Raw genomic sequence first — 27,957 nt, forward strand, 5'->3', positions numbered from 1 at the left:
ATTTTGATAGTTTTATCATTGGAGAACATGTATGAATTCTACCGAGTGCGCCCACTTTTTATTTGTAAACAGGAAGTAAACAGGAGAGGCACGTGAGTATGAGATTACACAACATGAAATAGGCTAGGCTGATTATGAAATAATGATGCCTACATATCACATTGTTTAGAAAGTTTGGGAAATCAGACAGCTAAGACAATTGACATTTTTGTATATTTTCCCTGAAAACAGCGGTGATTATTTATATGATTATAAATCCACCTGTGGACTTCAGTTTTGCGTTTTGCGCATCCATGGTCAACTACAATTAGAAAATGACAATTGCACCAACGAAATTTGGTTTTTGATAGTTGTACATAGATTACTGAAGGCAAAAGTCATTCAGATTTTTGTTTGCTCCTGCACTATACCATGCTATTAATAATTCATATTATCCGATGCCAACTGTAAAACTCGCACTCAAGGGAAGTAATCAGAGCAAGGGAGACAATCCTTACAATATTATCATGATCATTCTCAGGTAAAGTATAGTTTATTTTTGATAACTCTACATCACCATACAAGCAACGGTGAATATCAGGCATATTAAATTCAATAATAGCCTCAATGAATATAATTATTTCAATTGGTGTTATGCAGAAGAATGAATAAATGCTCTCACTACTTCGACGACACACAATAAAGAGTAATTTTATATTATTTATATGATGAATCAATAATAAAAAAATCAAGATGTTAAAATGGAAACTACATGTACTATGCATAATTATGTTTATAGATATGTATAGAATATGATTGAGAAAAGTACAAAAATAAACAACTGTATATACAAACCCTTATCTCAACTTTTCGGAAAATGACTATACAGCACAGGGAAGGTAATCCCTACACAAAGAGACGTTGCATGTAACTTATCTAATTGGTGTTAAACACCCGTCGAAATTTATCTGATTAAGTGTGAACCATAAAGAATGTCATGAAAAAAGGATTTCGTCAAGCATTCCCATCCAAATACAAGCATTCCCATCCAAATAATACAGCCATAGCTGTGTCATGACATGGCATTTTTCTCACATTTTGGTAGTAAAAGAGTTATCTACCTTTGTGCGACATGGTTGACATCATGTCAACCTTCTGCCTTTCCATACATCCTTCTGTCCTTCAATCTTATTTGTCCTGTCCCATTGTATTTTATGTCACCTGGGTCTATCTGCTACTGTTATTGTTGCTGTCCTTGGGCATAATCACAGGGGCTTGACACATTCTGCATCAGTCACAGGGGCTTTTTTTCAATTTCAACAAATTTTATTGTACAAGATCTTATAATACAAAGGGATTTGACAACAGGCTTAGCCTATATCAGTCTTCTCCCATATACATATGTAAATGACATTTTGATAATATAATATTGATAGCATTTTTCTAGACAACTTGAACAATAGAGCTATATAATTAGGGTTATTTATAACATTTGAACATACACTCATACACTCATACACACATCATTGTAATAGTTTAAGTAGTTTTTCATAGTTTAATGGAATAATTTCTAGTTGAAAAGTATCAAAAGTTCAGGAAATATTTTTATTTATATACGTAAACATTATATATACATGTATATATATATATAAAAAATAGATAATTATACAAAATTTTGTAGAGCAAAAGCGCTTCACCTACCTGACATTGAGAAAGATGAGTATTTTATTGAACAAGGATAATAATATACATACATATTAATGAAATATTATATAATTAATTGATTCAATGAGAATTAAAACCTTCTCGAATTAGTTATAAATCTTTCTACATTATTTAAAACAAATTTGTTAAGATCAAGTGAAAGTTCATAGTTACCACATGTTAGTAAGTTAATATCTATAAAACCAACTTGTATAAATATGTCATGTATAAAGTGCCTTATATGGTTGTAATTTGGACAATAGAAGAAGTAATGGTCTAGATCCTCAGAGTAATAACCACAGGAACAGGCTGAATTTGGAATTAGATGATCTATTAATCTGTGATAATTTAAGTTGCTAGCAGAGTTTCTTAATTGGCAAAGAGTGATATTTAATTTTCTAGGTGAGCAAAGTTTAAATAAGTGAGTAGTATCAGTGTTTAAAGGCCTATTTCTATTCAATTTAGATTTAAAAGTATTCAGTGAAGGAGCACTAGTTAAGTCTGTTTCAAGGGAGTTCCAAATTTTCATGACATCAATGAAGTAGCTGTTATCATACAAGTTTGTTCTGCATCGAGGAATATTAAAGAATCTATGATTTCTAAGGTTATGATGTGGAGCATTATTATTAATATAGGGTCTAACAATATCAAATAAATATTCAGGAGTCATTTTGTTCAATATTTTATACATTAGGATAAGTTTATGTTTGCGACGTCTTTCAATAAGTGGTTCTAAATTAGTTTCATTGTAAAGTTTATGATGAGATGTTCCACTTCTTAACCCAGTTATTATTTTCATTGCTTCAATTTGAATTGATTCAAGTAATTTCGACTCTGCAGTAGTACAATTATCCCAAACAGTATCTGAATATTCTAAAATTGGTCTAACAGGGTCACAGGGGCTTGACATGTTTTGGGTCATAGTCACAGGGACTTGACACATTCTGCATCAAAAGCCTTGATGTCGCATCTTTTGTTAAAAAGGGTTGCATCAAAACCAGAATCACTCTAAAGTGATGTACATTGTATTTGATACATAGCCTGACCATTTGTGGAATTCAGAAGGTTTAACATATAAGATGGCCACTTTAATGTTACCTTGAAAATCTTGTTCTTTCTACTTCTCCAAAATAGAAATTATGGTATGAAATCGTCTGTCCGTCCGTCCTGTGTAAACTTTAATTTGATTGGAGATCTAGGATCTCCTACATTTTTCGACTGATCTCTTTAAACCTAGTATGCATTATAATTTATATAGTAATTATATATAATAGTTGTATTTTCCTGATTGACATTTTGATTTCAACTAGTTTTGCAAAAGTTATCGCTCTTTGTTTATTTTAGTATGATTTTTGTCCGGAGATCCCCAACATTTTTCGAATGATTTCTCTGAAACTTGGTCTTTATAATCATGCATTGTATTATAAGTTGTGCTTCCTTGAAAGGCATTCTGATTTGACTCTTTTTGCAAAAGTTATTGCCCTTTGTTAATTCCTAGTGCTAGAATCTTGTTTGGAGATCTCCTGCAGTTTTTAAGTGATTTCATTGAAACTTGGAAGGCTTTATAATCATGATATCAAGTTATGTTTAAAGAGTTGGAGACTAATTCCTGATTTCTTGTATTCCTCAAACTGTTAAAAAAAGATTAACATTAACTTTGTCATGATCAATGCCCTTTTCTTTAAATTTCTTTATATTTTCAGTGAAAGGATGTCAATAAAGAGTTGAACGTTTGAAGGCACAGTGAGGAGGATAAAGATTTGAGGATGTCTGGACATATTAGTTATCTCCCCTTGTTTGTTCTGTTGTTAATAATTACAGCTGTATTTCTCACAGGTAAAAAATACAAAATGCACTAAAAATTAGCTATACTGACTTAATTAGTGTTATATATAGTGCTAATAACAAAGTGTTATATATAGTGCTAATAAAAAAGTGTTATATATAGTGCTAATAAAAAATATGTTATATATAGTGCTAATAAAAAAGTGTTATATATAGTGATAATAAAAAAGTGTTATATATTGTGCTAATAAAAAAGTCTTATATATAGTGCTAATAAAAAAGTGTTATATATAGTGCTAATAAAAAAGTGTTATATATAGTGCTAATAAAAAATATGTTATATATATATATAGTGCTAATAAAAAAGTGTTATATATAGTGATAATAAAAAAGTGTTATATATAGTGCCAATAAAAAAGTAATATGAATATTTTCACTGCAAAATCTTATATTTTCATTGGCCATCACTGCGGTGAAAATATACGTTTTATCAGTTTGATTAATTTCTCTATTTCACTGGCAAAAACGCAATAAATATAGATATATTTGTATGATATTCCGTAAAATTTCTTGTTTCAGTTTGATATACAAATGTATGAATTGTAGTGAAAAATACAACATGAAGAAAGATACATAACATCGATCCTGTCTATTGATGTGAGGATAAACCTGTTACATTAAAGTTTATTTTGATGTCACACTTGGTAAGATTTTGACAAGTGTCCCTTTTTCTTTCCACAGCTACAACCAAAGCCGAGTCTAACCTGAGAACATGGGACAAGACGACACCTGGACAGAATAAGACAATGAAGTTTGTATGTTACTACCCTCTACCTGTGTCTCCACCTAACACTACCATTCCCGAAAACCTGGACGCTACACTGTGTACACATATCATCTTCATCCCAACTAATATCAATGACGCCTGTGAGGTTGCTGCTGCGTATCCCTTTCACCTTGACCTCTTCTCCAAGGTCATCCCTGTGATCAGGAAACAAAATCCGGCCCTGACAGTGATGGTTTCTAATGGCGGAGCGTTTGATCAAGTGCTGGGGTCTCCGTACAACATGTCCAGGTTCATTAACAGTATTGTACCATTTCTGAGGAAGTACGACTTTGATGGGTTCGACCTTGACTGGGAGTTTCCGGGCTGGAATGGTCGCCCTGTTGGACAGCGACATAACTTCGCCTTACTCACTATGGTAAATGTTTAGATAAGAACATAGCAATAGTAAATATGTTCTTTAACCTTAGGCATACAAGTACAAGAGTTTTTTATATTTTTTATCAATAAATCGATGAAGTTTCATTATCTCCTATGCACCCAGGTGTTTTAACTGCACAATATACACAAATGCACATTATATGTACAAATTTACAGTTTTTTAATAATACCAAAAGTACCCTTGTAGTAAAGTTTGACATTTACCATTGAAAGAGAATATTTTATTTGATATGAAAGTAACAAGAATAGGAATCGGTTGATTGTAGCTTTATTAGTCCCTACCGGTGAAACTGGGGGGACCATATATGTTTCCTCCCCCTCTGTCTGTCACTCCATCCGTCTGTATGTCTGTCCACGCAGTTTTCTGCACTTTTATCAGCCCTGCTTCAAGGTATGTTTGTGAAAGTTGTGAAAGTTGATATGTAACTTCAGTATGAGCAGCCACAGATCAAGTTTGAGTTTCAGGGTTTTTGGGTCAAGGTCAAGGTCACTTACTATTTTCAGGGGGGAAGGCGGTAGGGGATATGCTTGTTACCAATATTATGGAAACATATATGATCTATTAAATCTCTGGTTCACAGTTTTTACGATTTCAAACGAATCATCCATCCTGATGGTCAAAATATCATTTCATCAAATTGTTTTTTAGGGTCTGCGAGAATTGTTTGAGGAGGAAGCCAAACAGACTTCGCGGCCCCGCCTACTGTTGTCTGCTGCTGTGTCAACAGCTAACTCGATGATGGTTATTTATGAGTTCCACATCCTTGCTAAGTGAGTAGCCTATATCTTTACACAGCTATATGTAAAACCCTTTAAAATACTTCATGCCTTATCCATGATATCAGCAATATGCAGATTGTCTCCCTTTCTTTTTCCACACTGCTTGTAATAACCTGATGGTAAATGTTAACAATTACTAGTTTTGACCATTCGTCATTCCTTATTTGTAGGACCTTGGACTATGTCAACCTCATGGGCTACGACTTCAACGCCTTCAGCTATTTGCGGCCATTCGTTTATTTCAACTCTCCTCTAAAACCAGAAAGATACGACACAGAGTTCTTCGTGACCAACAATCTGGTAACAGGCTTTTAGGGCCTTCCTAATCATCTAATTCTGAAACAGAGGCATTTTAGAATTATTGTTTATAAGATATTAATTTTCCTCTTCTATTATTGATAGACAAAATACAGAATACATTTTTATTGATTTTCTAATTAATTTCAACTAATTCCATTGACTTTTCATCTGTGAAAATAAAACATAAAATTCAGAGATAACCTGAAATTTGAAAACTACAGGAAACATTCCCACAACAACCTGATTGCTTAAACAATGCCATATCAACCTCATTACCTATATATAGTCATTACCATAACAAGCAAGTTACCTACCCGGTAAGCAAACTTGTTACATAATCTTGTTACATATACATTACCATAGTAAACTGTTTTCTCTGAAAAAGTCGATAACAAATTTTTCAGGTGTATTGTAGGTAATAAAGATGATGTCAAATAACTTCAGTCTCAGTAAATCTTCAACTGACACAAAAAATCAAATGGAAATAACAAGTGATGATTACCTTCAATAACTTTAATGCAGTAAAATTAAAAGGGAGATTACTGAGAAATTTATATTCCAAAAATGGGCATCAAACAGAGTGGGTAAAATCAGTAAATTTAAAGGGGAGATAACTGAGAAATTTAAATTCCAGGAATGGGCATCAAAAGAGTGGGTAAAATCAGTCAATGTAAAAGGGAGATAACTGAGAAGTTTATATTCCAGGAATGGGCATCAAAAGAGTGGGTCCACAGGGGAATCCCAATAGAGAAGATGATGATCGGAATGCCCACCTACGTCCATACCTATACTCTATTGTTGGAAGAGTTCACCGCTCCAGGGTCGCCAGCCAAGGGCAGAGGCCAGTGTGACTTCTGTGGCTATAAGTTTGCATGTAAAATGTTACAGCAGAATTGGACGCGCAAGTTTGACGAGAGCGCCAGAGTTCCCTACATGTACCGAGGTGATCAGTGGGTCAGCTACGACGACGAAAGTAGTCTCGCTGAAAAGGTAAAGGAGTGAGGTCTGCTCTGGATTAAGCAAGATATATATGGGGTTTGTGGGGAGAGATCGAGCTGTGCGTGAGATCTACACTCTAGGTAATGCTACTTTGATCATATAACAAGTTTGAAATCTCATCATTGCTGTGAAGTAAGGAATTCATCTACTCTAAACGGTAAGATAAAGATCAGTCCTGGAAAATGTAGAGGCACAGTGTAAAGAATGAGTTGTCTTTGTGCTACATTTGTACATTCTGTATATAAATAATGAGCCTGTATGAGAAATGAAATCTGGTTTGCAAGCAAGTCTCAAAATATGTCTTCGATCTCTACAGAGGTGGTGAGCCTATTTACTCCAGTATATATGCTGTTAGGTGTATTAATTATGCAAGTTGAGAGTTATGAGTAGACTAGCATGTCTAATGGTTATGAGCTGTCCCTCAAGTTGAAAGGTTATGAGCTGTCCGTCATAGAAATGTACAAGTCTGGCTCCAGTTTCATCAACATTTCTGAACTTAAAACATATTCGATTAGTTTGCTTAAATTTTCTACAGGAAATCATTATTGAATAAACAGGAAAACCTAGTTAAGGAACTATAATCAATTCTGTAATACTTTCCTAAGAAAAATATTACCGTATCTTAAGTTAAAGAATGTTGATAAAACTAGGGTCTGGTTTCTTAATGAAAATGTGGGCAGTATTTATACAAATCTAAAATTCTAAACTGTATACATTTTCTGGGGTCTGGTCGCTCTAAAAAAACTAATTTCATTTTTTTTTTTTTTTTAATTATATTTTAGGCTCAGTGGGTCAAAGACAACGGTTTTGGAGGCGTTATGGTTTGGGATATGAGAGATGACGATACAGAAGGTGTCTGTGATGGAAAGACCAAGTTTCCACTCCTAAAAGCCATCCGGAAAACTCTGTTTGGAGTCTAGCAATTTAATGGTGTTAAAACTTCAAAAAACCCTGTCATCATAATCACAAGGAAAACTCACTTTGAAGTTAGCAATTTAAATTAGTTAGAACTTCAAAACATCCACTCGTCAATATCAACAGGAAAACTCAGTTTGCAGCCAAGCAAGTCAAAGCAGTCAGGACATAAGAATATCTGTTCATCAAAATCACCAGGAAAACCCTCAAGGCAAAGGTGTTAGGGCTTTAAAAAAAAAAACTGTTGGGGCCCAGTAAGTTAAAGTTTTAAAATAAGTCTTTGGCCTTGCAAGGCAGGATTTTAGGGCTTCAAGATAGGTTTATTTGGAGCCTAGCAGGTCAAAGGATGTATGAATTTAAAATATCCACTAAACATATAATATGCAGTAACAAGTGATTGACATCAAAAACTATATTTGTACAGTGTGTATGTTTGGTATCATATGTCACTCTTACGACATTCCTGATGAGATTTTTTGAAGTTGTATCTTTTACATTTTAACGTTTATAATAATATACACATACAAGTGCTGTATTTTTCATTCAATTTTTGAACGCATATATCTTGTGTTTTTACACTATGAGATTTGTATACCTGGATATATTCATCGAACAACGAATGTTAATTGTATGATTCTTAACTTCTTGTTCAATTACACTGTATTGTAACATTGGTCATCTCCCTATAGTAATGACAGTCATCAGTAATATCTGGTTGTCCCGAAATATTAAATATATCCAGTCACCAGTAATCTGGTTGTCCCGAAATATTAAATATATCCAGTCACCAGTAATATCTGGTTGTCCCAAAATATTAAATATATCCAGTCACCAGTAATATCTGGTTGTCCCAAAATATTAAATATATCCAGTCACCAGTAATCTGGTTGTCGCACTATATTAAATATATCCAGTCACCAATAATATCTGGTTGTCACACCATATTAAATACATCCAGTCACCAGTAATCTGGTTGTCTCACTGTATTAAATATATCCAGTCACCAGTAATATCTGGTTGTCCCACTATATTAAATATATCCAGTCACCAGTAATCTGGTTGTCCCACTATATTAAATATATCCAGTCACCAGTAATCTGGTTGTCCCGAAATATTAAATATATCCAGTCACCAGTAATATCTGGTTGTCCTACTATATTAAATATATCCAGTCACCAGTAATATCTGGTTGTCCCACTATATTAAATATATCCAGTCACCAGTAATATCTGGTTGTCCCAAAATATTAAATATATCCAGTCACCAGTAATATCTGGTTGTCCCGAAATATTAAATATATCCAGTCACCAGTAATATCTGGTTGTCCCACTATATTAAATATATCCAGTCACCAGTAATCTGGTTGTCCCACTATATTAAATATATCCAGTCATCAATAATATCTGGTTGTCCCACTATATTAAATATATCCAGTCACCAGTAATCTGGTTGTCCCACTATATTAAATATATCCAGTCACCAGTAATCTGGTTGTCCTACTATATTAAATATATCCAGTCACCAGTTATCTGGTTGTCACGCTATATTAAATATATCCAGTCACCAGTAATATCTGGTTGTCCCACTATATTAAATATATCCAGTCACCAGTAATCTGGTTGTCCTACTATATTAAATATATCCAGTCACCAGTTATCTGGTTGTCACGCTATATTAAATGCCTAGGATTGTGGTATTTGGCCAAAAGCGTTATGGTAAAGGTATCGAGTTTGTTCAATTGAATGACCTTGACCTTGTTCATGGGGTTAATTGTGGTAAAACCTTCATATTATTGTTTCCTGTATACCGAAATCTCAGGGTTATGATATATATTCAATGTGTAACAGTTACTAAACGAAAATGATACAGGTTCCACATCCATGACCTAAATCAACTTTGAAATTCATGTGAATCAAATCTTCAAAGATTTTTCTTTTTGGGCTTCATAACAAGTGATCCATATACAGGTGCACATCGATACAGGTCCATTTGGCCTCTTGTTTAAATTCTCATTAATAGAGGTTCATGATGTGTTGTACTTTTACATGATTGTTGTGTTTGATGTTGGATTAATACACTTGAAAAATATCTCTTACTTTTATTTTAATATTGGTGACAATCATCACTGATTTACATGAAGTAAGTGCGTTGTGATGATGTTCACAGAATTCTGTACATATGTGCCATTTTCATTGATAACTGTTTACAGTAGGATTTTTAAAGTGTTTTAACACAATGTAGTAATATTGACTCTTTTGTCTCTTTCCAAAACTAATAATGCGGACTTAGCAAATCCACAGCCTTGAAAACTATTATTTGTATAAAGTTGTTTTATCCTAAACTAGTCAGAGGATTTATGGAATCTCATTTTTAAGTGACTAAAAATGTAAAAATTTGAAAATATCTTAAAATATAGATCATCAAACTAATTTTTTTCTTCCAATTACAAAAATTTAAAGTGCCTGCAAATATATTTGATAAAAATATCCTACAAAACAATGAGGTTGGTTCTGTACTTTTTCTTACAATGATAATTGCTAAAATGAGGAACATTGTGCATGGGGGCGTTACTTCACATCTACCTACCATCGATACATGTACACAGAATCCATGAGCATACTAATATGTATTGGTGTACGGAAATTTTAGAGCATTACCAAATCTCAGCATTTTAGCACAGTAATGAATTAGCACACCCATCTTATTTGTTATAGAAATGGTATATATATAGAACATGTAATTGGAGCCAAAACCTATAAACCTACAAAAATATGGATGTTTATATTATCAATTAATTATCATTTATACATGCATCTTTGTTTACACATACCTCACTGTCTATTTTTTTATTTTTGTAAAACTCAGGCATGGCTTATAAATTTGTTTTTCTTAATAACAATAATGGTGTATTATCAATCAATAGTAAGTACAAACAACATCCGTAGGGAGATCTTCAACAGGTTTAATGGTTTACGGACCGGACGCGGGTATTGTATTTGGAATCCATCCTAAGGAGACTGCTGTACATACAGAGCTACCTACACCAGACATTGGAATTCGCTTTCTTTGATTTGTATGGTGTAATATGTAAATGTGTCAATATAAACTGAGATAAATGATATTTAAGATCTGAAAACGTATACGTATACATGTACAACAAAGTTTATGGTATAGACTTGTGTATTGTTATATTACCGTCTTGTTTGTTTCTTGATTTGAAGAATTCACCGTTTCCTGGGTAATAAATATAAAGTTATAGTTGCATTTAAAGACACTTTTTCCTGTCTATTATGTACTAATAGAGGAAATACATGGCTAGACCGGGGTTCGAACCTGGGACCTCCGAACACTAGCTGGATGCTCTGCCAATTGAGCTACTTGATCCCTAGCGTTCATCCCAGTCCGGTTCCGCTACATTCCTCCCTTCTTCAACAAAGTCTTTGACCCCGAAGACACACATGGGACCCTATACCACCTCTGTGGGTATTTATTTGTGCCCCATATGTAATAGAAGAGGAAAAATGTATGTCCATACTGGGGTTCGAACCCGAGACCTTCAAACACTACCAATATATTGAGCTGTCTGGTTGCCGGCATTCATCCCAGTCTAGTTCCGCTACAATTAAATATCTGTGATTTATACAGAGTTACACTGCCTTCTTAGCCTTGTTATACTGTACATGTTCTAAACATGTCTATTAATGTATTGTTACGGTATGTGCAATGTTTAATTAATGTTTGTGTTTTAAATGTTAATGAATCCTTGAGATATTTCTAATGTTCTATTTCTTACGTTTTTTCTTAAGGATTAAATTTTCTTTTTCCAAAGGATTAAATTATCTTAAGCTTAAATCCTTTTTGTTTTTTATAGATTTGTGTCTTTCATCTTGCCATAAGGAGCTGTATATCCTTAGTGGTTACAGTTATTTAACGATGGACATCGCCCACGTACCATGTAATAAACAAGAGGTCAACATACATACAAAAGTTAGAATGATAAATTCTACAACAAAAATTCAAAATGGTTGCCTGTTGACCATTTTGTTTTCCTGATCAGTTTCAAAATTTGATAGCACAACTGGAGACCAAAGGGAACCAGCATACAAAATTTGAGAAAGATACTTTCTGATAAATTGCTATAACAACCTTCAATTGGCAATATTCAACATGACTGCTGTTAAACATTTTGTTTTCCGATCAGTTTCCAAATTCAATATGCACAAGCGACCAATGAAAACCTACATACAATGAAGATACTTAAAAGATCCATGAAGAACTTTCTGAGGAATAGCAGTAACAATATTCATCTGGCAAAATTCAAAATGGTTGCCTGTCAGAACACATTTTCCACACAACATTATAGGATTCGAGAGCCATATAATCATGCTATCTTCACACCTGACAATTTAGATAAGACAGCGATATCCATCCATATTTATGTAATTACACATTTTTCAGAACGCAGCATAACATCAAGTTTACACACCTTAATTAGTGCAGAAGACACAGGTGCCCTATAGTAATCACACTGTCTATCCACAAGTTGTACTTCTGACTCTAGGTATTTATGGATCAATTTACATGAAAGTTGGTCAATATGTTCAGTTCACAAAAATCCATACTTAGGTAATTATAAAAAGTCCAGGTCAAAGGTCCAGGTCAAATTTTGCAACGTTTCACTGATGAATATATTGTTATGACAGTAAGCTGCTCAGAATTAATAAAGGAGTCTACTGACCAAATCTTAGAGGTCAAGGTCAGATTGTGTAGATTTTCACTTATGGACTCTGTGACTATGAAGCAATGTTGGTCATCAAGGTCAAAGGTCAAACTAGTATCTTTTCATTGATGAACACGTCATTATGACATGATGAAGCAAAGATTGTCATAATTAAACAAGGAATCAACTGATCAAAGGTCAAGGTCACGAGGACCAAATGTTCAAGGTCAATGTCAGATTTTGTATATTTCACTGATGTATGGTCAATGTCACTGGAGTATAGTTTGTTTTTTAGGTTTATCGCCCTCTGAACAACTAGGGTTGTCTGGATTTTTACGATTCTCTACCTTCTGGGACATTGTGTCTTCACACCATCGTATTGATTCAATCACCATATATCAAACTTTATATTATTTTATTCATCAAAGTATTATATCACCTGACTGTCCAGGGAGAAATTTTGTAGTGTCTAGATGTAAACCTGGGGTGGTGGTCTGGTATACCCCAGTCACAATGTAGGTGTCACACATCAGAACTGTGGACACAAAGTCACAGGCTGTCGGTCTGGTATACCCCAGTCACAATGTAGGTGTCACACATCAGAACTGTGGACACAAAGTCACAGGCTGTCGGTCTGGTATACCCCAGTCACAATGTAGGTGTCACACATCAGAACTGTGGACACAAAGTCACAGGCTGTCGGTCTGGTATACCCCAGTCACAATGTAGGTGTCACACATCAGAACTGTGGACACAAAGTCACAGGCTGTCGGTCTGGTATACCCCAGTCACAATGTAGGTGTCACACATCAGAACTGTGGACACAAAGTCACATGCTGTCTCTATACCAGCCATCTTGGACTTGTAGTCATCAAATAACACAGAAGTGTTTTCTCTTTGCTCCAGAAAGTGCTGTTCACTATAATGAGACAATCTGTTCTTTTCCAAGATATTCATATTCTGAATATCCATATCGCTGGGAAAGTGTTGTTCACTGTTACTATGATGTACTCCTGTACTTTTGAAATCGGGCCATGAATCATCTCCATACATATATTGCAGATTACCTCTGTATACATGACCTTGACCTTTATTCTTGTGAAACACAGTTTGACCTATACTGGTATTTTGATCAGTCTCTGTGTTTTTGATAGGATGATGATCTATATGACCTTGGCCTTTGGTTGAAGAAGGATCTAACTGACCTTTTACTTTGCCTGGAATAGGATAAGTGTGACCTTGATATTTATTTGGATTATCTGTTTGTCCTTGACCTTTATTTGGAGGAGAATCTGTGTGTCCTTGACCTTTGATTGGAGAAGAATCTGTGTGTCCTTGACCTTTGATTGGAGAAGAATCTGTGTGTCCTTGACCTTTGGTTGGAGAAGAATCCTTCAAGAGATCATGGCATTTGCTGGTAGGATTTTCGTGACTTTGACCTTTGATTTGAGGAGGATCTGTCTGACCTTGACCTTTCACTGGTAGAGGATATCTATGACCTTGGCCTGTGTTTAAGTTGACTGTGATGCAATATTCGTGTAGTACAGCCGCCATGTCTTGTAAAACATGGGGTAGGTAGCCATTGGCATCATCCTCAGTAACAGCACCTGTATGTAAAAAAATCTTGTTGTATTTCATACTGAACTTCTGAAGTAATTTTGAAATTTATTGGAGTAGTTGTGGTAGTTCTGTTTGTTTTTTGTTTCCTGGCAAATCAAGAATACCATTTTCAATTTTTTCCAATATGAAGAGATATAATGGTAACTGCTACTCAAAAATGTTTTTAAAAAGCAAGAGTTCCAAAAATCACTGAACACAAAAAAAGGAAGTAGAAAAATAGAGTCTCAAGTGGTATATATCAGGTTTGTAATTATTTGCATGTTTATTCATGAACTCCTGAAGTTTTGCTCAACACAAAGGAACTAACACACCACTAATCTCTTTAAGGAATATTTCCAAGAATCGTACTTTATTTTGTACAGTGTATTTTCGTTTTTCTGACTTACCACAACTGGCTAGTAAAGCCTGACTACATAGCTGTTCTGTGCTCCCCCCTCCTGGAAGAACATATCCTGAGGAGAGTAGAGAAGAGAGAATGTTGCCACATCGCCAGAAATCCTGTTCCATGAGATCCCCTCCTCCAGTAGTAGGGTGACTGACAACACAAGTCTGGAAAGTGAACACATACTAGTATCATAACGAAAGTTGTCTAAACATTCATCTGTGGTTTGCAGTTAATATATTTCTGGCAGGGCATCAACAGTTGACACATGATTTTTGGCGAATTCAGAAGTCAAATCACTATTGTCAGAAATCTGAAAGGTCTAAAGATAGTCATATAGACGTGTCCCTTCAATCCCAAGTCTGAAGTGAAACTTCATTTTCGGAGGTCAAAAACATACTTTCAAGGGTCTACTGGTAACCCATTCCTTAAGTATTTAGCACATTTCGCTGAGGAATAAAAATGTTTGTACCAGTATGATGACATAAGAGGGTATAGGTCGCCAAACTAGCTCTGGTTGGTGGGTATTTCCCTCTAGTTCACAGTCAGGACAATCACTGAGAGAATGAGAGTTGACTAGTTCAATTCCCAGTATAGACAGCATTCTTTTCACTGACATACTTGGTGCTGTAACCACATCATGTATAATAGATTGAGATTCTTTATCAAGAAGGAAAGCATTAAGGTTTTGTGTTGTCTTCCGGTTCAAAGTATAAGGTAAAAGTTTGGGGGTACAGATAACTTTGCTAGCTCCAACAGGCTGGAATTTCTTTTTGACCTTATGTGGTAATCTGTGCTTAGAGAGCAAGATGTCACTAGCTTGAGCAGCACAGACAGAATTTTTTCTTTCATTATACCTCTCCTGTGCAACAGTACAAAGCACAATTTCCAAAATACCTTCATGTTTTTAAACACAAACTAAACTTAGAATTTTTTTTATTCAAAATTTTTCAAGGAAAAAAAAGATTTCAAAGATTTTTTTGGATAAAAAAACAAACAAAAAAACACTTAGATTGGTGGAACAAAAAGAGATTACTCATCAGCTACACTTACCTGGACAGGCGTCTTGTGACAAGTAATCTTCACAAAGTTGGCCTGGTATCCCATCATCCACTTCTCATTGTAGGTATCCAAGGTAACGCTGGTGCATACATTGGTCTGTAAACAGGATCAGTAGTTATCATGGCGAGAAATATTAAGGTCAAAGGACATTCATTAATAGGACTGAGATTACACAAACACCCTCGCATGAAATAAGTTAGTTGGAGATCTCCTGACCTTGGTATCAAATGAATCATAAAATTCCATGCATTAGTTTATTAAGTTGTCCCCTCCTTGTCTTCAGTACAATGACACCTCAAAGAGCTATAAAAATTGAGGAAGGAATTGAAGAATAATGAATTTTCATATGTTCTTATGAAAAAGTTTAAGAATAGTGGATTTGATAAAGCTCTGAAAGGTTTAGTCAAGGGCAGTTACTCTGATTTGGACTGAAAATAACAAACTGATATTTCAAGTTCAAAAAGCTGCAAAACATTAATTGTGTTATTGCAGTAAAATTGGTCCAGTATTCTAAGAGTTATGTTAACAAAGTTATCTACCGGTCTTGACAGAATGTTTCAACCCTATTCAAAAACATGTACATCATTCACACACTGATGGTAGATTAGGATATTGGAGTTACCTCCCCTACTTTTATTTGTGGATTTTCTCAACAATTTTTAGATTTTTTATTTATCTTTTTTTGCTCTTTTCTTTTAAGCCTTGTGTCTAAACTATAATACAGAACAATATATTTTTACCCTTTAAACTGGAGTTACCTCCCCTATAATGATCTTGCTAACTGCATTCTTATATACATGTACATACATAAGGATGGGAGTGTATGTTTGATGGTGATGTGTGTTTGTTCTATGTCATATGTGTAGGACTTTATGTGTAAATGTCTTGTGATTGTAAATGTAATACATGAAAAAACAAATAAAAACAGTTGGATATTATTCATATCCCCTACCGACCCCCACTTAAAATAGTAAAGTGACCTTGACCTTGACCAAAAAACACTGAAACTCAAACTTACCTGATCTGTAGCTACTCATACTGAAGTTATATACCAACGTTCACCAACTTACCTTTAAGCATGGCTGAGAAAAGTGCAGAAAACTGAGTGGACAGACAAGTGGATGGATGGAAAAACTGAGTGGACAGACAAGTGGACGGATGGACAGATGCGCAGGGAGGAAACCTATATTTCCGACCGTTCCACCGGTTGGGGACTAATAATAAAAAAAGAACTTAGGATACTGGAGACTTTCCAGCTTCTGATAGTGCTTACCTTGTTAGTATCAGATAGATAGGTGGTCATGCTGGATACAGAGGCTGTACACATCACCTGCAATGCCTTGTATGGAACATTCTCTATGGTAATCACCCCTAGTGTTTCACATATGACCTTGACCTCATCACAGATTGAGCCACGAACAAGCAGACACATTATGGAGAACTGGAACACAAATTTATATAACGTACAAGAATTTTTTTTATTGCATTTTTGCCAGTGAAATATAGAAATTTATCAAACTAATAAAACTTATATTTTCACTGCAGCAATGAGCAGTGAAAATATAAGATCTTGCAGTGAAAATAGAAGATTTTTAGTTTTTGACCAATCAGAGTGACCTTTGCATTCACCACATTAAAACTTGAAAAAAGAATTGTTTATACTGCATATCTAAAACACTTATCACCACTGTCGCTCCATTCTTGTGACAATAATATATATTAAGACAAAACCAAACCCTATGAATTACAAGCTAACGGTGAGGTGTCTCACTGAACAAGATGCTGACTTTGTTGATAAAAATTATATACATCTTCACCAAGTCTGATGGTATCTCAAATCATTCAATCTGATTAAAATCATATCTTAATTGATCAGCACTCCTATTAACTAACTGCTCCCCCTGATGTTGCTGAGTGTAGTTTTCACAACGGGAATACAAATCAAGATACGATTTTAATCAGATTGCAAATGATTTTTTTTATCAATCTTGCAAATACACAAAACGTTTTTATCAATCTACCTGGTACATTCAAAACTTTACTATTGTATCCTCAAATTCTCTACATTAATATTGATTTGTACCGTGGCAAATTGCTGCCTCTTGAAGCAGTTACGTACGACCCAGTTTCTGTATTACCTTTTTTAGTGTGTCCCTTACATCATTTAGCCAGCTTGACTGCCTATCAGCTTGATGGAAATCCTGGACAGTTATTGTTTTCTGAACATCCAAGGGACGTTTGTATCCGATGTGATGATAGCTGGGCTTGATATCACCATTGAGCATCTAGATTGATACAAGGGAGTATATAGTGCACTTTATCACAGATGCTGGACCATCAACTCATCGGAAACTTTCCATTTTTAATGAAGAAAGCACTGTTAGCATATAGTTCGTATACACTGTACATGTATAAATGCTATATCTCTGACTAAAAACTGTTTAATGTGAAATAAGTTGAAATCCAGATTTAACAACAGCATAGATGAAAATGAGAGATTATTAAAATATTGAAATAGCTGTTCTTACATAAATCTAACACAGCCTATACACATTGAGGAAATTAAAAGGATAATTCATAAATGCTAAAGATGTTCACCCCTGCAATACCATAGCATAACAGTACTGAAAAAAGGGATATTTCAGAGTTCATTCTACAGGCAGAACAGGTCTTAGAGATATGAATACCAAAATAAAGAATGGATATATATGTAATTATCTATCGTGGTAAAATATTCTGCACAAGATACCACATCAATTTAGTACATAATAAAATCCAAAAAATGGATATAAAATTTGCACATTATTTTCTCTACCATAATAAGGATGAGACAGAGAGAAATTCATCTGGATATAATTCTACTTTGTCTCCAGTTGCAGGGCTTTATTTTATTCATAATTCAACATCAAGTTCATAAAAGATCCGGAAACAAGTTGCAGCAACTTATATAAATCTGTTTCTTTTGCAGGGCTTTTTCTATGGGGTTTTTGGGGCCGTTAACGGGACCCATTCCTACCTGTAATTATTTCATATTTAAGCCAAAGTACTAAAATATGCAGTTTATTCCTGAAAATTATCAATTCACTATTTTCTTCTCAAATTGAGACAAAAAGGCCCCATCCCAAACCAGTGATAAAAAAGCCCTGGGTTGTTACTTCCAACATCTTTTTTTTTATGGTTCTTACTATTGTATTGAGTTGTCTGTTCTTGTTCTGGTGGACCAATGGTATGTTGGAAATATCTGTTGCTATGACAACACCGGACACAAGTTTAGGTGTAGTTATGGGACCCAGGGTTACACAGCAGTACAGCAGCTCCAATGTCAGTCTGAAAACCAAGTCAACAAAATGGTGACACAGCAAAGGGCAGACAATTCTAGCTGATGTGGTAATGCAACTCTGTCCCTGAGAAGTATTTCCATATATTGCCTCTGTGTGTTGTTGGTCAGAGTAAAGACAGGGTTGGATTATTTGTAATGCAATTTCTATATATGCAGATATTATGACCAGTAGACAATTTCTACAGGTTTATTGGAATACAAATATTATGTAAACATCATTTACTTTAATCTAATTATACTCAAGTTATCTTATATGTTTTTATACACAATTATTTTATAACTAAATAATAAAAAGAACGTCAAAAATGCAAAATGTGAAGAATAGTCGCATATAAAAAGGAGAGAGAGTTAATAGAATAGTATTATGATCATGTGAATATGTTTACTTTTCAAATTAATTTATATATCTTTTTTATTGAGAATAAGACAAATAGCAGAACCAGTAATACATAATACTACCTAGCTTGGCTTGTATCCAGGCATCCGTCTGTCCTCCATTGTGACATAGCTGCTGCAACTAGAATGTCCATCATATCCTCGTCATGGTGACTGACACTCCTGGCCACACCCCTCAGCCCCGCCCATTGGTCGATTTCTCCACCAGGTGCACAGCTACATACCATGTCTCTGTTGATGAAGCCATGGTCAGAGACTACACCAACATCTGTTATTTCTATAGATTTCAGTTCATTGTGACCTGACGTTGAGCCTTTATCCGAATGTTTGACCTCTGAACTCTGGCCTGGTAGTGCAAGATTATCTACATTTTTTTGTAGTTCCTGGGTTTTGACCTCTGAACTCTGACCTGGTAGTGCAAGATTATCTAGATCCTGGCTTTTGACCTCTGAACTCTGACAGGTTAACATACCTAGTTGCTGACTTTTTACCTCTTTACTCTGGCTTGGTTGTAAATGCATACCTAGTCTCTGCCTTCTGACCTCTGAACTCTTGTCTGATTGCATATCAAAATCCTGACTTTTGGCCTCTGACATTTGACCTGTCACATCATTTCCATCTCTCAGCCTCTCACCATTAGAACATAGTGTATCCTTTGTAAACTGATCCTTTGTCTCCAAGCTTTGAATGTTTGTATTATTGTCTATACCCTGTCCTAGCTCTCTAAAGTGGCGACTCTGAAGCATTGCCCCAGACACTTTCTTTGACCTTGCTTTTCCAAGTAAAACATCAAGCTTTCTACCCAGACCTTCTCTGTGGTGTTTTTCTTGTGTTTTTGTATCCAGTATACCTTGCATGTTTCTACCTGGTAGATCAGACTTATTCAAGCTTTGCAAACTTTCTTTTTTATCTAATACAGCATCTTCATTAGGGATATCTTGATACTTCAGATACTGACCTTGAGGTTCCATTGGCTGACCAAGATATTCTTGGTTGCTAGGAGCCATGACACTTAGAGACTGATCCTTTTCATCTGTATTGAATTTACCCAGCTTAAGTAAGTTAACTGTTGATTCAACTGATTTAAAGTGTCGACTGGAATTATAAACAAGTTTGTGCTCCTGTTGTTTTGCTGCAGTCTTTTGCAGTAACAAATCCTGTATTTTCATTTCAAGTGATTTATTTAATGCTTCACTAGCACTGGAAGAATATTTACCCATATCTGGTGGACATAACATTCCTTGACCATTGACCTGTTGACCTTTTATTTTCATTGGATCTTCATTGGAGCATGTGCCAACATTAGTCTTATTAGTATCACATTCCTCATGAAAACAGGAATCAAACTCATCCTCTATATTGCTAGCCATACTTTCCTGTCTTTTGTGACCTTGACCTGGTGGCAGATGACCTGAGAGGTCACTATTCCTGGTTTTGGAAATATCAAATGAGTATGCAGTTGATCTGTTCCAAGTATCACTAACTGGAATCCTGGAAGTCCCAGTGTTCTGGGAATCAGACTTTCCAAAGTCAAACTTGTTAACAACTGGAACGTCATCAAAACAGTCATCAAAATCAGAATCATCCGAGTGACATTGGGACTTCTGTGTGACAGTCAACATTTCCATATTGTCACTTTTTGTTTTGTTTTTGTTTACAAGACAACTTTTTCTAGCATGACCTTGAACTTCTGTATTATTAACATTGTCAAGACAATGGATGATGATGTCATCCTCAAAGAACCAATCAATATCCTCTTCAGGTTCTGTAATGTTCTCTTTCAGACTAAGCTGAATTATGTCATCATTATGTAAAGGAATTGCTGCAGAGGTCCCTGATTTTGTAGACTGAATAGTGTCATCATTATGTAAAGGAATCGCTGAAGAGGTCCCTGATTTTGTGGAGAAACCGCCTGTCATCTCACATGGTGCCTGCTTTATTGTTGGCTGACTCTCACCATTTGGTGATGGCAGTGTGCACTGACAATGATCACATGACTGCATCACATCAGAAATTGGCAACCTGACCTCTTCCATGACCTTCTGACACTGTTTGACCCCTTCTTGCATGGCAGACACAATGTCACACACTGGAATATTCTGGTGGAGAGAAGAATACATTATCATTTTTTATCATATTTTCAGGGTCCAGGTGGCCCAGCGACCAGTTGACAGGGTCCAGGTGGCCCAGTGACAAGGTCACATGTGTCCAGTTGCCCAGTGACCAGGTGACAGGGTCTAGGTGGCCCATTGACCAGGTGACAGGGTCCAGGTGGCCCAGTGACCAGGTGACAGGGTCCAGGTGGCCCAGTTGCCCAGTGACCAGGTTACAGGATGTCCGATGGCCCAGATACCAGGTCACAGGGTGTCTGGTGACCCAGTGACCAGGTCACAGGGTGTCTGGTGGCCCAGTGACCAGGTCACCGGTGTCCAGTTGCCCAGTGACCAGGTGATAAGGTCCAGGTGGCCCAGTGACTAGGTGACAGGGTGTCCAGTTGCCCAGTGACCAGGTGACAGGGTCCAGGTGACCCAGTGACTAGGTGACAGGGTGTCCAGTTGCCCAGTGACCAGGTGACAGGGTCCAGGTGGCCAAGTGACTAGATGACAGGGTCCAGGTGGCCCAGTGACTAGGTGACAGGGTCCAGGTGGCCCAGTGACCAGGTCACAGGTGTCCAGTTGCCCAGTTGCCAAGTGACTAGGTTACAGGGTGTCTGGTAGCCGAATGGTAACACACTCACCTTTCATCTGAGAATGTGAAAAGGTATGGGGGTCACCTGCCTGACCATGTGGGTTTTCAAGGAGTTTTACTTCTACAGTAAAAGCCCTTGCATGTTCCCATCCAAATCAACAAGAGTGATTGACTGGTAGGTATCAGTTGATATTACTTGTTTGGTTGTTGTTAGATAAATTAAATTTTGTATTTTATTCAATTAATTTTCTGTTTTATAAGAGATATCAAAGAATTCCACAGTTAAATCAAACTGAAACTTATGTATTTACCATTGTAATTTACCATCAATCAATTTAACCATATCGGAAATCTGTATCAATTGAATGTTTGAAACAGGTCAACTACACAATGATGACAAAGTTGTTTTGTGAATGACTCTTAATTACAAATAATTTACATTTTCCCGCTGAGAAACAGCCATCTTCATCAGGGAGCCAATAAGAAAGAGGAGGGTCTTTACTCCATTACCATGACGTTTGTGAAATGATTGACAGGTGGTGACAAGGTGTTGGCCAACAGGATGCTGTGAATTAAAAAATGGTATGTATATATTACAACATATACAATATTCTTATTTGCCCAAATAATAACCCTGCACTGGGCAAATATATGATGAATGACATTGATGCTTAAATCTATGACATAGAATTATAAATGTAGGTGGAAAATGTATCATTTTAATCTCAACCCATTCCAAGACTACAAATAATTGTATCAAGTTTTTTACTTGGTACTGGGTAGTAATACTAAAGACCAGTTTTCATCAGGCTATCAGGATTTTGACACAAGGATTAATATCAGTCAGTTTATGTAACTTTATACCTATAATTTGTATCTATTCTACTGAAGCTACTTACAATGCAATACAATTTTATTAATCAATTTTAATTCTGAAATTTCATAATGTAGTCTAAAAACCAACCATCATTATCACAGACACACACACTCAATAATGAGCTTACATGTTTCCATTAAATAAAGTTAAGAAATAATTGTAACTAAATATATGAAACCTAAGCCAGCAGGTATCTTACTGAGTAAAACTGATTTATTACAAAACTTTACCTGACTGATTACTCAATGTACTTACCAAAGTAGCAAGATGTTAATATAATATTTAAATCTGTTAATATCAAATTACCTCGATATCCAGATTCTGCAGTACCAGGAAAGCTGATCTCAAGAATAGTTCTTTGTCACCATCAACTACACACTTGAATCTGTAAACATCACCAATATCTCATAAAATCCTATCTCAAATTTCTCTAGGTATCAGCACCCTAATTAATCTTCCCTATATCTTTTTTTTTTCCTTGCAACAGTGCCATACCTGTGTTGCAATATTTTTCTGATCTGCTTTAAAGAAGGTTAGCACAAGTACATGTATAAAAAGAAACTATAACAGTGTAGTAATATCAACAAATATTGCTTTTGATTTCTTAAATTTCTATATATTGTTTAATCTAAATGTTGTCCTGTAGATCTTGCACAAACTGAACACTGAGTAATTAATTCAATCGAAGTGAGAAGTTCAGAAAGCTATATTATTATTTTTTTTTCTGTAAATTTTACTGCCCCTGTTTAATTATATCGTGACATTTTGTGGATAGACTATGGTTGCTCAGCAAAATATAACATAAATATAGATGTTAATAGCTCATCATAATAACAAAATTACATTTAAAACTTACCCATGTCTTACTCCCAATGAAGATGTGAACATTGATGCTACAATTTGAAAATAAACACATATAACTGATTTATATCAAACACATTCTTTGGTTTTATCTCAACTGTACTATGTAGCCTCTTAATACTGATGGACCAGGTCATTTGCCCATTTCTTACTTTTCTACTTTTGTCTACAAACAGTAAACATAAGATTTTAGGTGAAATATTAAAACATCTAAAAAAGTTGGTACATGTATAAAATCTTTAAGGAAACTGGAGAAGAAATCAGAGCATGATCTGCCACACAGTTTGGGCAATTTGTTTGGAGAGTAAGTGAATTTGTTTAGAGAGTAAGCGAACTGGCATCTGCACTTTAAACATATTGTGAATAAGGTAATATAGAAAAATATTAATAATATATACATGTATATTAATGGAAGAAATTAAAATATGGAGAGGTCATGTGCTTGTCACAGTCATCTTAATAACTTTGTTGACCAATGGCCTCTTATAACGTACAGGTCCTGTACAATCACAGCTGTTTTGGAAAAAAGTAGTACCCTTATTTGTTTATATGATATATATATGTACATCTCAATTTACTATCAGAATTCCAACTGCTTCTGCTTTTTGGTGCAATACCCTTATTTTTCATATAATGTATCATGCATCTCTCAATTTACTGTCAGAATTCCAAATACCTGTATATTAGCCAGAGTTTCCTCTGGCCCTGTCACCATGTCTGGTGTAGGGCCAGAGCGCACTACTATATGAAAACATGGAATTATCCAACACCGTTTGGAGTTGCTAAGAAGTTGGTGCAAATACAATAAAATCGGGTGTGACATAACACATACCTTACATATATGGATAAATGAGATATTTATTTACCCCAGAACACCCATTTAGTCCATCTAGGTGTTTTATTCCGTCCGTATAGACCCTCGCGTTACGTTAGTCAAAATTTTGCACTGTTGACCCGCCATTTTGTAAGTGACAGTACAACTAACCACCCGATCAGAATGCAATGGACTGAAAAGACCACATATGATTTATTGTGTTTAAGGGGTAAAATATATAAAAATAAACGTTGTATTTGTTTTCCTTTTCACTCCATCGCGCACAGATTAGGGTAATTAGGCCACCCGCGTCCTACATAGTTAGCAATATGGCGTAGAGTCAAGTATGAAATTTTGACTAGCGTAAAGCGAGGGTCTATACGGACGGAATAAAACACCTAGATGGGACTAAATGGGTGTTCTGGGGTAAATAAATATCTCATTTATCCATATATATAAGGTAGGTGCTATGTCACACCCGATTTTATTGTATTTGCACCAAATTCTTAGCAACACCAAACGGTGTCGGATAATTCCACGTTTTCATATAGTAGTGCACTCTGGCCCTACACCAGACATGGTGACAGGGCCAGAGAAAACTCGGGCTACCTTTATATGTGGTTCAATTACCAATGATTGCATGAAAGCTGTAGTAGTAGCATCAACCAATTTCATATAGCTAAATTATGTGTACAGTAAGCTATAATTCCGAAAATCAAATGAAATTATTCAAAAATATTTTTCAATATAGCTATTTCAGATGTTAATTAGAGCTACAGGTAATTCTAAGTTTAAAGACCAAACCAAAACTCGATCCCTGGGCTTCCAAAATCTAGATGAATGCTCATCTAGCCATTTCATGTACCTAGCTACAGCTTCCATGGAGGAGCAGGTATTGAGCCAAGTCCAGTTCTGCTACATAATGATATATACATAACAAAATACATTCAGATACATGTCTCTGATACATGTATATTCAAGATTTTCATTTATTCACAAACTCAGACACTCAAATACTATACAGTATTATCAGAATGGGAAAGTCTGCTATTTTCAGCTATATAGCTAGCTTTCACGAATATAAACGATGACGTTTTTTTTATTTTTTTAAAAATATTTTATTTATATTCGTGGAAGTTGTTTAAATACTTGTGGTAGGGTGGCGTACACGATCACATTGCGGCCCACGTGCGACTTTGTATATTTGACATGTCAACAGGTAAATTATTTTTAAGTAGCTGAATTCAGCTATCGATAGTAGCTATGTTTAGCTCGAGTAGCTGAAATCAGCTATATACATGTAGCTGAAAATGGCAGATTTCCCCAACCTGATTATAAAGTGACTATAGCCAGGTCGATCGGTAGGTTGTGCTGGTGCGTCCTGATATAAAGAAGAAACTGACTGACTAATAATTGTCACAGCATGTTCACCGGACATTATCTGAAGATGGGACAGCATTTTTATACCTGTACATGAAACTCGAGCTAATATGCGACCAGACCGGGACTGGAGCCCTCTACCTGTCTAGCCAATGGCGTCCAGCCAAGTCTAGTTCTACTACATGGACATATTCCAGTGTTCAACATAGACGAATTGAACACTCTCACTAAACTGTATTACCTAGGCAGACAGTAGCTTCTGGTCCACTCGTCATTTTGTGAAAACTGGACATCGTCTTCGATTGTGCACGTTTCGTTGCGGACTCAAACAAATTAATCGCACTGAAATGCAAGCTTGATTTTGCTAAGCGTACAGACTACCAAATGAAAGCGTTTTATAGACTTTGATATATCTAGAGAAAAATCAACAACCGGGTTATAATTCCGGATAAATTTCATTATAAGTTTCCTTCGTTTTATGTCCCTTTTTTTAATTTTCAAAGTCAGACGAGTGAAAGGTTGATCCATTATTACGGCAGAATAATATTTAAGCATGTCAATGAATTAATAATTATAACTCATTCATCTCTCACCCACTCACTTACTGTTCAGATTACAGTATATGTTGTTCTTGGACAGCAGACAATTTCTAAGAATAGTTTTATACAAGATTTACATGTACTTACGAAACGTAAAAAAATTTGCTACATTCATGAATAAAATGTACACAGTTTAATGTGCGTAATACACACGGAGGCATTCTGATGAAAAGTTAAATATGATAGTGTAACATAAAATTTAGACTGTTCACCATGACCCTATAAGTTCTTTTTGTTAGGGCTTGCCGAGCTAAATTCTAATGCAAGATTATCTGCCCCTATTTTCAAACTTTGCCTAGATCAGACATATACTAGGGACCAAAATCATAAATCATAAAGCTCAATTTATTTATAATTTTAATATTTTAGAGACAAGAGGCCAGTCAACATAAAATTCAGTATTTGTAATTTAAAGAAATGAGTAAGTTAATGATAATGTGGTATCGATCTCCAAATTACACACCTCTTGTTGTCAGGGCAGGGAAATATACCCTCTGTATCTCACTGGATTTCGTAAACAAACCATTGCAACATATCTAAAATGTTTGTGTTTCCTCTTTCTCTCTTTTAATTTGAAACATTTTTTTATCTGGACATCCGCGTATAACCACACTTCCAATACCAATCGAACAATTGGTAGGTCGGGTGGCACAGTGGTAACACACTTGCCTTTCACCTAGGCGGCCGGGGTTCGATTCCCCGATCCTTTCACCAAGGCGGCCGGGATTCGATTTCACGATCGGACGTGAGAAGGTATGGGATCACCGGACCACGTGGGTTTTCCCAGGGTACTCCGGTTTCCTCCCACAGTAAGACCCCTCGCGCGCTTCCATCCGGGTCAACCATTAAGCGTGATAAGTATAAGTTGATATAACTTGTTAACAAGTTTACAAATCGAACTCTAGCACAAATTGAGTTTCACTTTTAATTCCATATAGTTAACGCACGCCAATCTTTTAAGCTCATCTCGGATACAATTCACAGTTCTTTGTGTACGAGGGCCATTCAGAGATTTATATTGTTGAAGTTTTCTATTACAATCCCTCAAAGTACAGCTGACCCTTGGCAGAAATGCAATTGCGCTATCCATGGTGCAAACGAGATAGCGGAACTTTATAGTACATGTACATATATACAATGCACGTCTGGGCGTTTGCATCTTCCCAAAAAAAAACATTTTCTTCGGCAAAGTAAACGAATAGTTGTAGAGACTTAGATCTGGTGAATAGCGTGGAAGGTCGATCGGTACTACTTTCTCTCGTTTAAAACTGCACATTGGTACGGTATTGCTTTAGTTGGATGAAGATGAAACATTGTTGTGGTGAAAAAGCTGTGTGCCATTCCGTCCTTTAGCTTAACGGTTTTTAAGTAGATTGTTGACTTTCTTTTACATTTTAAGCACGCTGTCTTGAACACTTGTCATTAATACATGTAGTTTCCACTGTTTTCTCTGACAACTTTTCCCCTAGAACATAAATTGATTTACTAAACTATAAATGAAAATACTCTGCTTAACTTTTGACAGATTAAT

General features: G+C 35.6%; 2 protein-coding genes across 4 annotated transcripts; one reads left to right on the forward strand and one right to left on the reverse strand.

Moving 5' to 3' along the window:
* Positions 1 to 3: 3 nt before the first annotated feature.
* On the forward strand, positions 4 to 11,539 carry LOC117343929 (acidic mammalian chitinase-like). Of its 2 annotated transcripts, XM_033906493.1 has the most exons (7): positions 4 to 92; positions 3,387 to 3,519; positions 4,210 to 4,670; positions 5,343 to 5,464; positions 5,644 to 5,773; positions 6,479 to 6,763; positions 7,555 to 11,539. In XM_033906493.1, the coding sequence occupies exons 2-7, from the start codon at positions 3,450 to 3,452 to the stop codon at positions 7,690 to 7,692; spliced, it is 1,206 nt and encodes a 401-aa protein (XP_033762384.1). In that variant the 5' UTR covers positions 4 to 92; positions 3,387 to 3,449; the 3' UTR covers positions 7,693 to 11,539. The 2 variants fall into 2 exon arrangements, with proteins under 2 accessions (XP_033762384.1, XP_033762385.1); XM_033906494.1 differs by lacking the exon at positions 4 to 92 and having other exon boundaries at positions 2,755 to 3,519.
* A 1,266-nt stretch (positions 11,540 to 12,805) lies between these two features.
* Positions 12,806 to 26,155, reverse strand: LOC117343926. 2 transcript variants are annotated; one of them, XM_033906486.1, is made up of 12 exons: positions 26,069 to 26,155; positions 23,629 to 23,665; positions 23,079 to 23,157; positions 22,335 to 22,460; positions 19,617 to 21,306; positions 19,271 to 19,553; positions 18,657 to 18,798; positions 17,610 to 17,756; positions 16,745 to 16,912; positions 15,463 to 15,567; positions 14,414 to 14,576; positions 12,806 to 14,014 (listed from the first exon to the last, which is right to left on the reverse strand). In XM_033906486.1, the coding sequence occupies exons 1-12, from the start codon at positions 26,118 to 26,120 to the stop codon at positions 13,167 to 13,169; spliced, it is 3,840 nt and encodes a 1,279-aa protein (XP_033762377.1). In that variant the 5' UTR covers positions 26,121 to 26,155; the 3' UTR covers positions 12,806 to 13,166. The 2 variants fall into 2 exon arrangements, with proteins under 2 accessions (XP_033762377.1, XP_033762376.1); XM_033906485.1 differs by having other exon boundaries at positions 19,271 to 21,306.
* Between the last annotated feature and the right edge of the window lie 1,802 nt (positions 26,156 to 27,957).

Source organism: Pecten maximus, chromosome 15 (assembly GCF_902652985.1).
Source record: "Pecten maximus chromosome 15, xPecMax1.1, whole genome shotgun sequence".
Taxonomy (NCBI): Eukaryota; Metazoa; Mollusca; class Bivalvia; order Pectinida; family Pectinidae; genus Pecten; species Pecten maximus.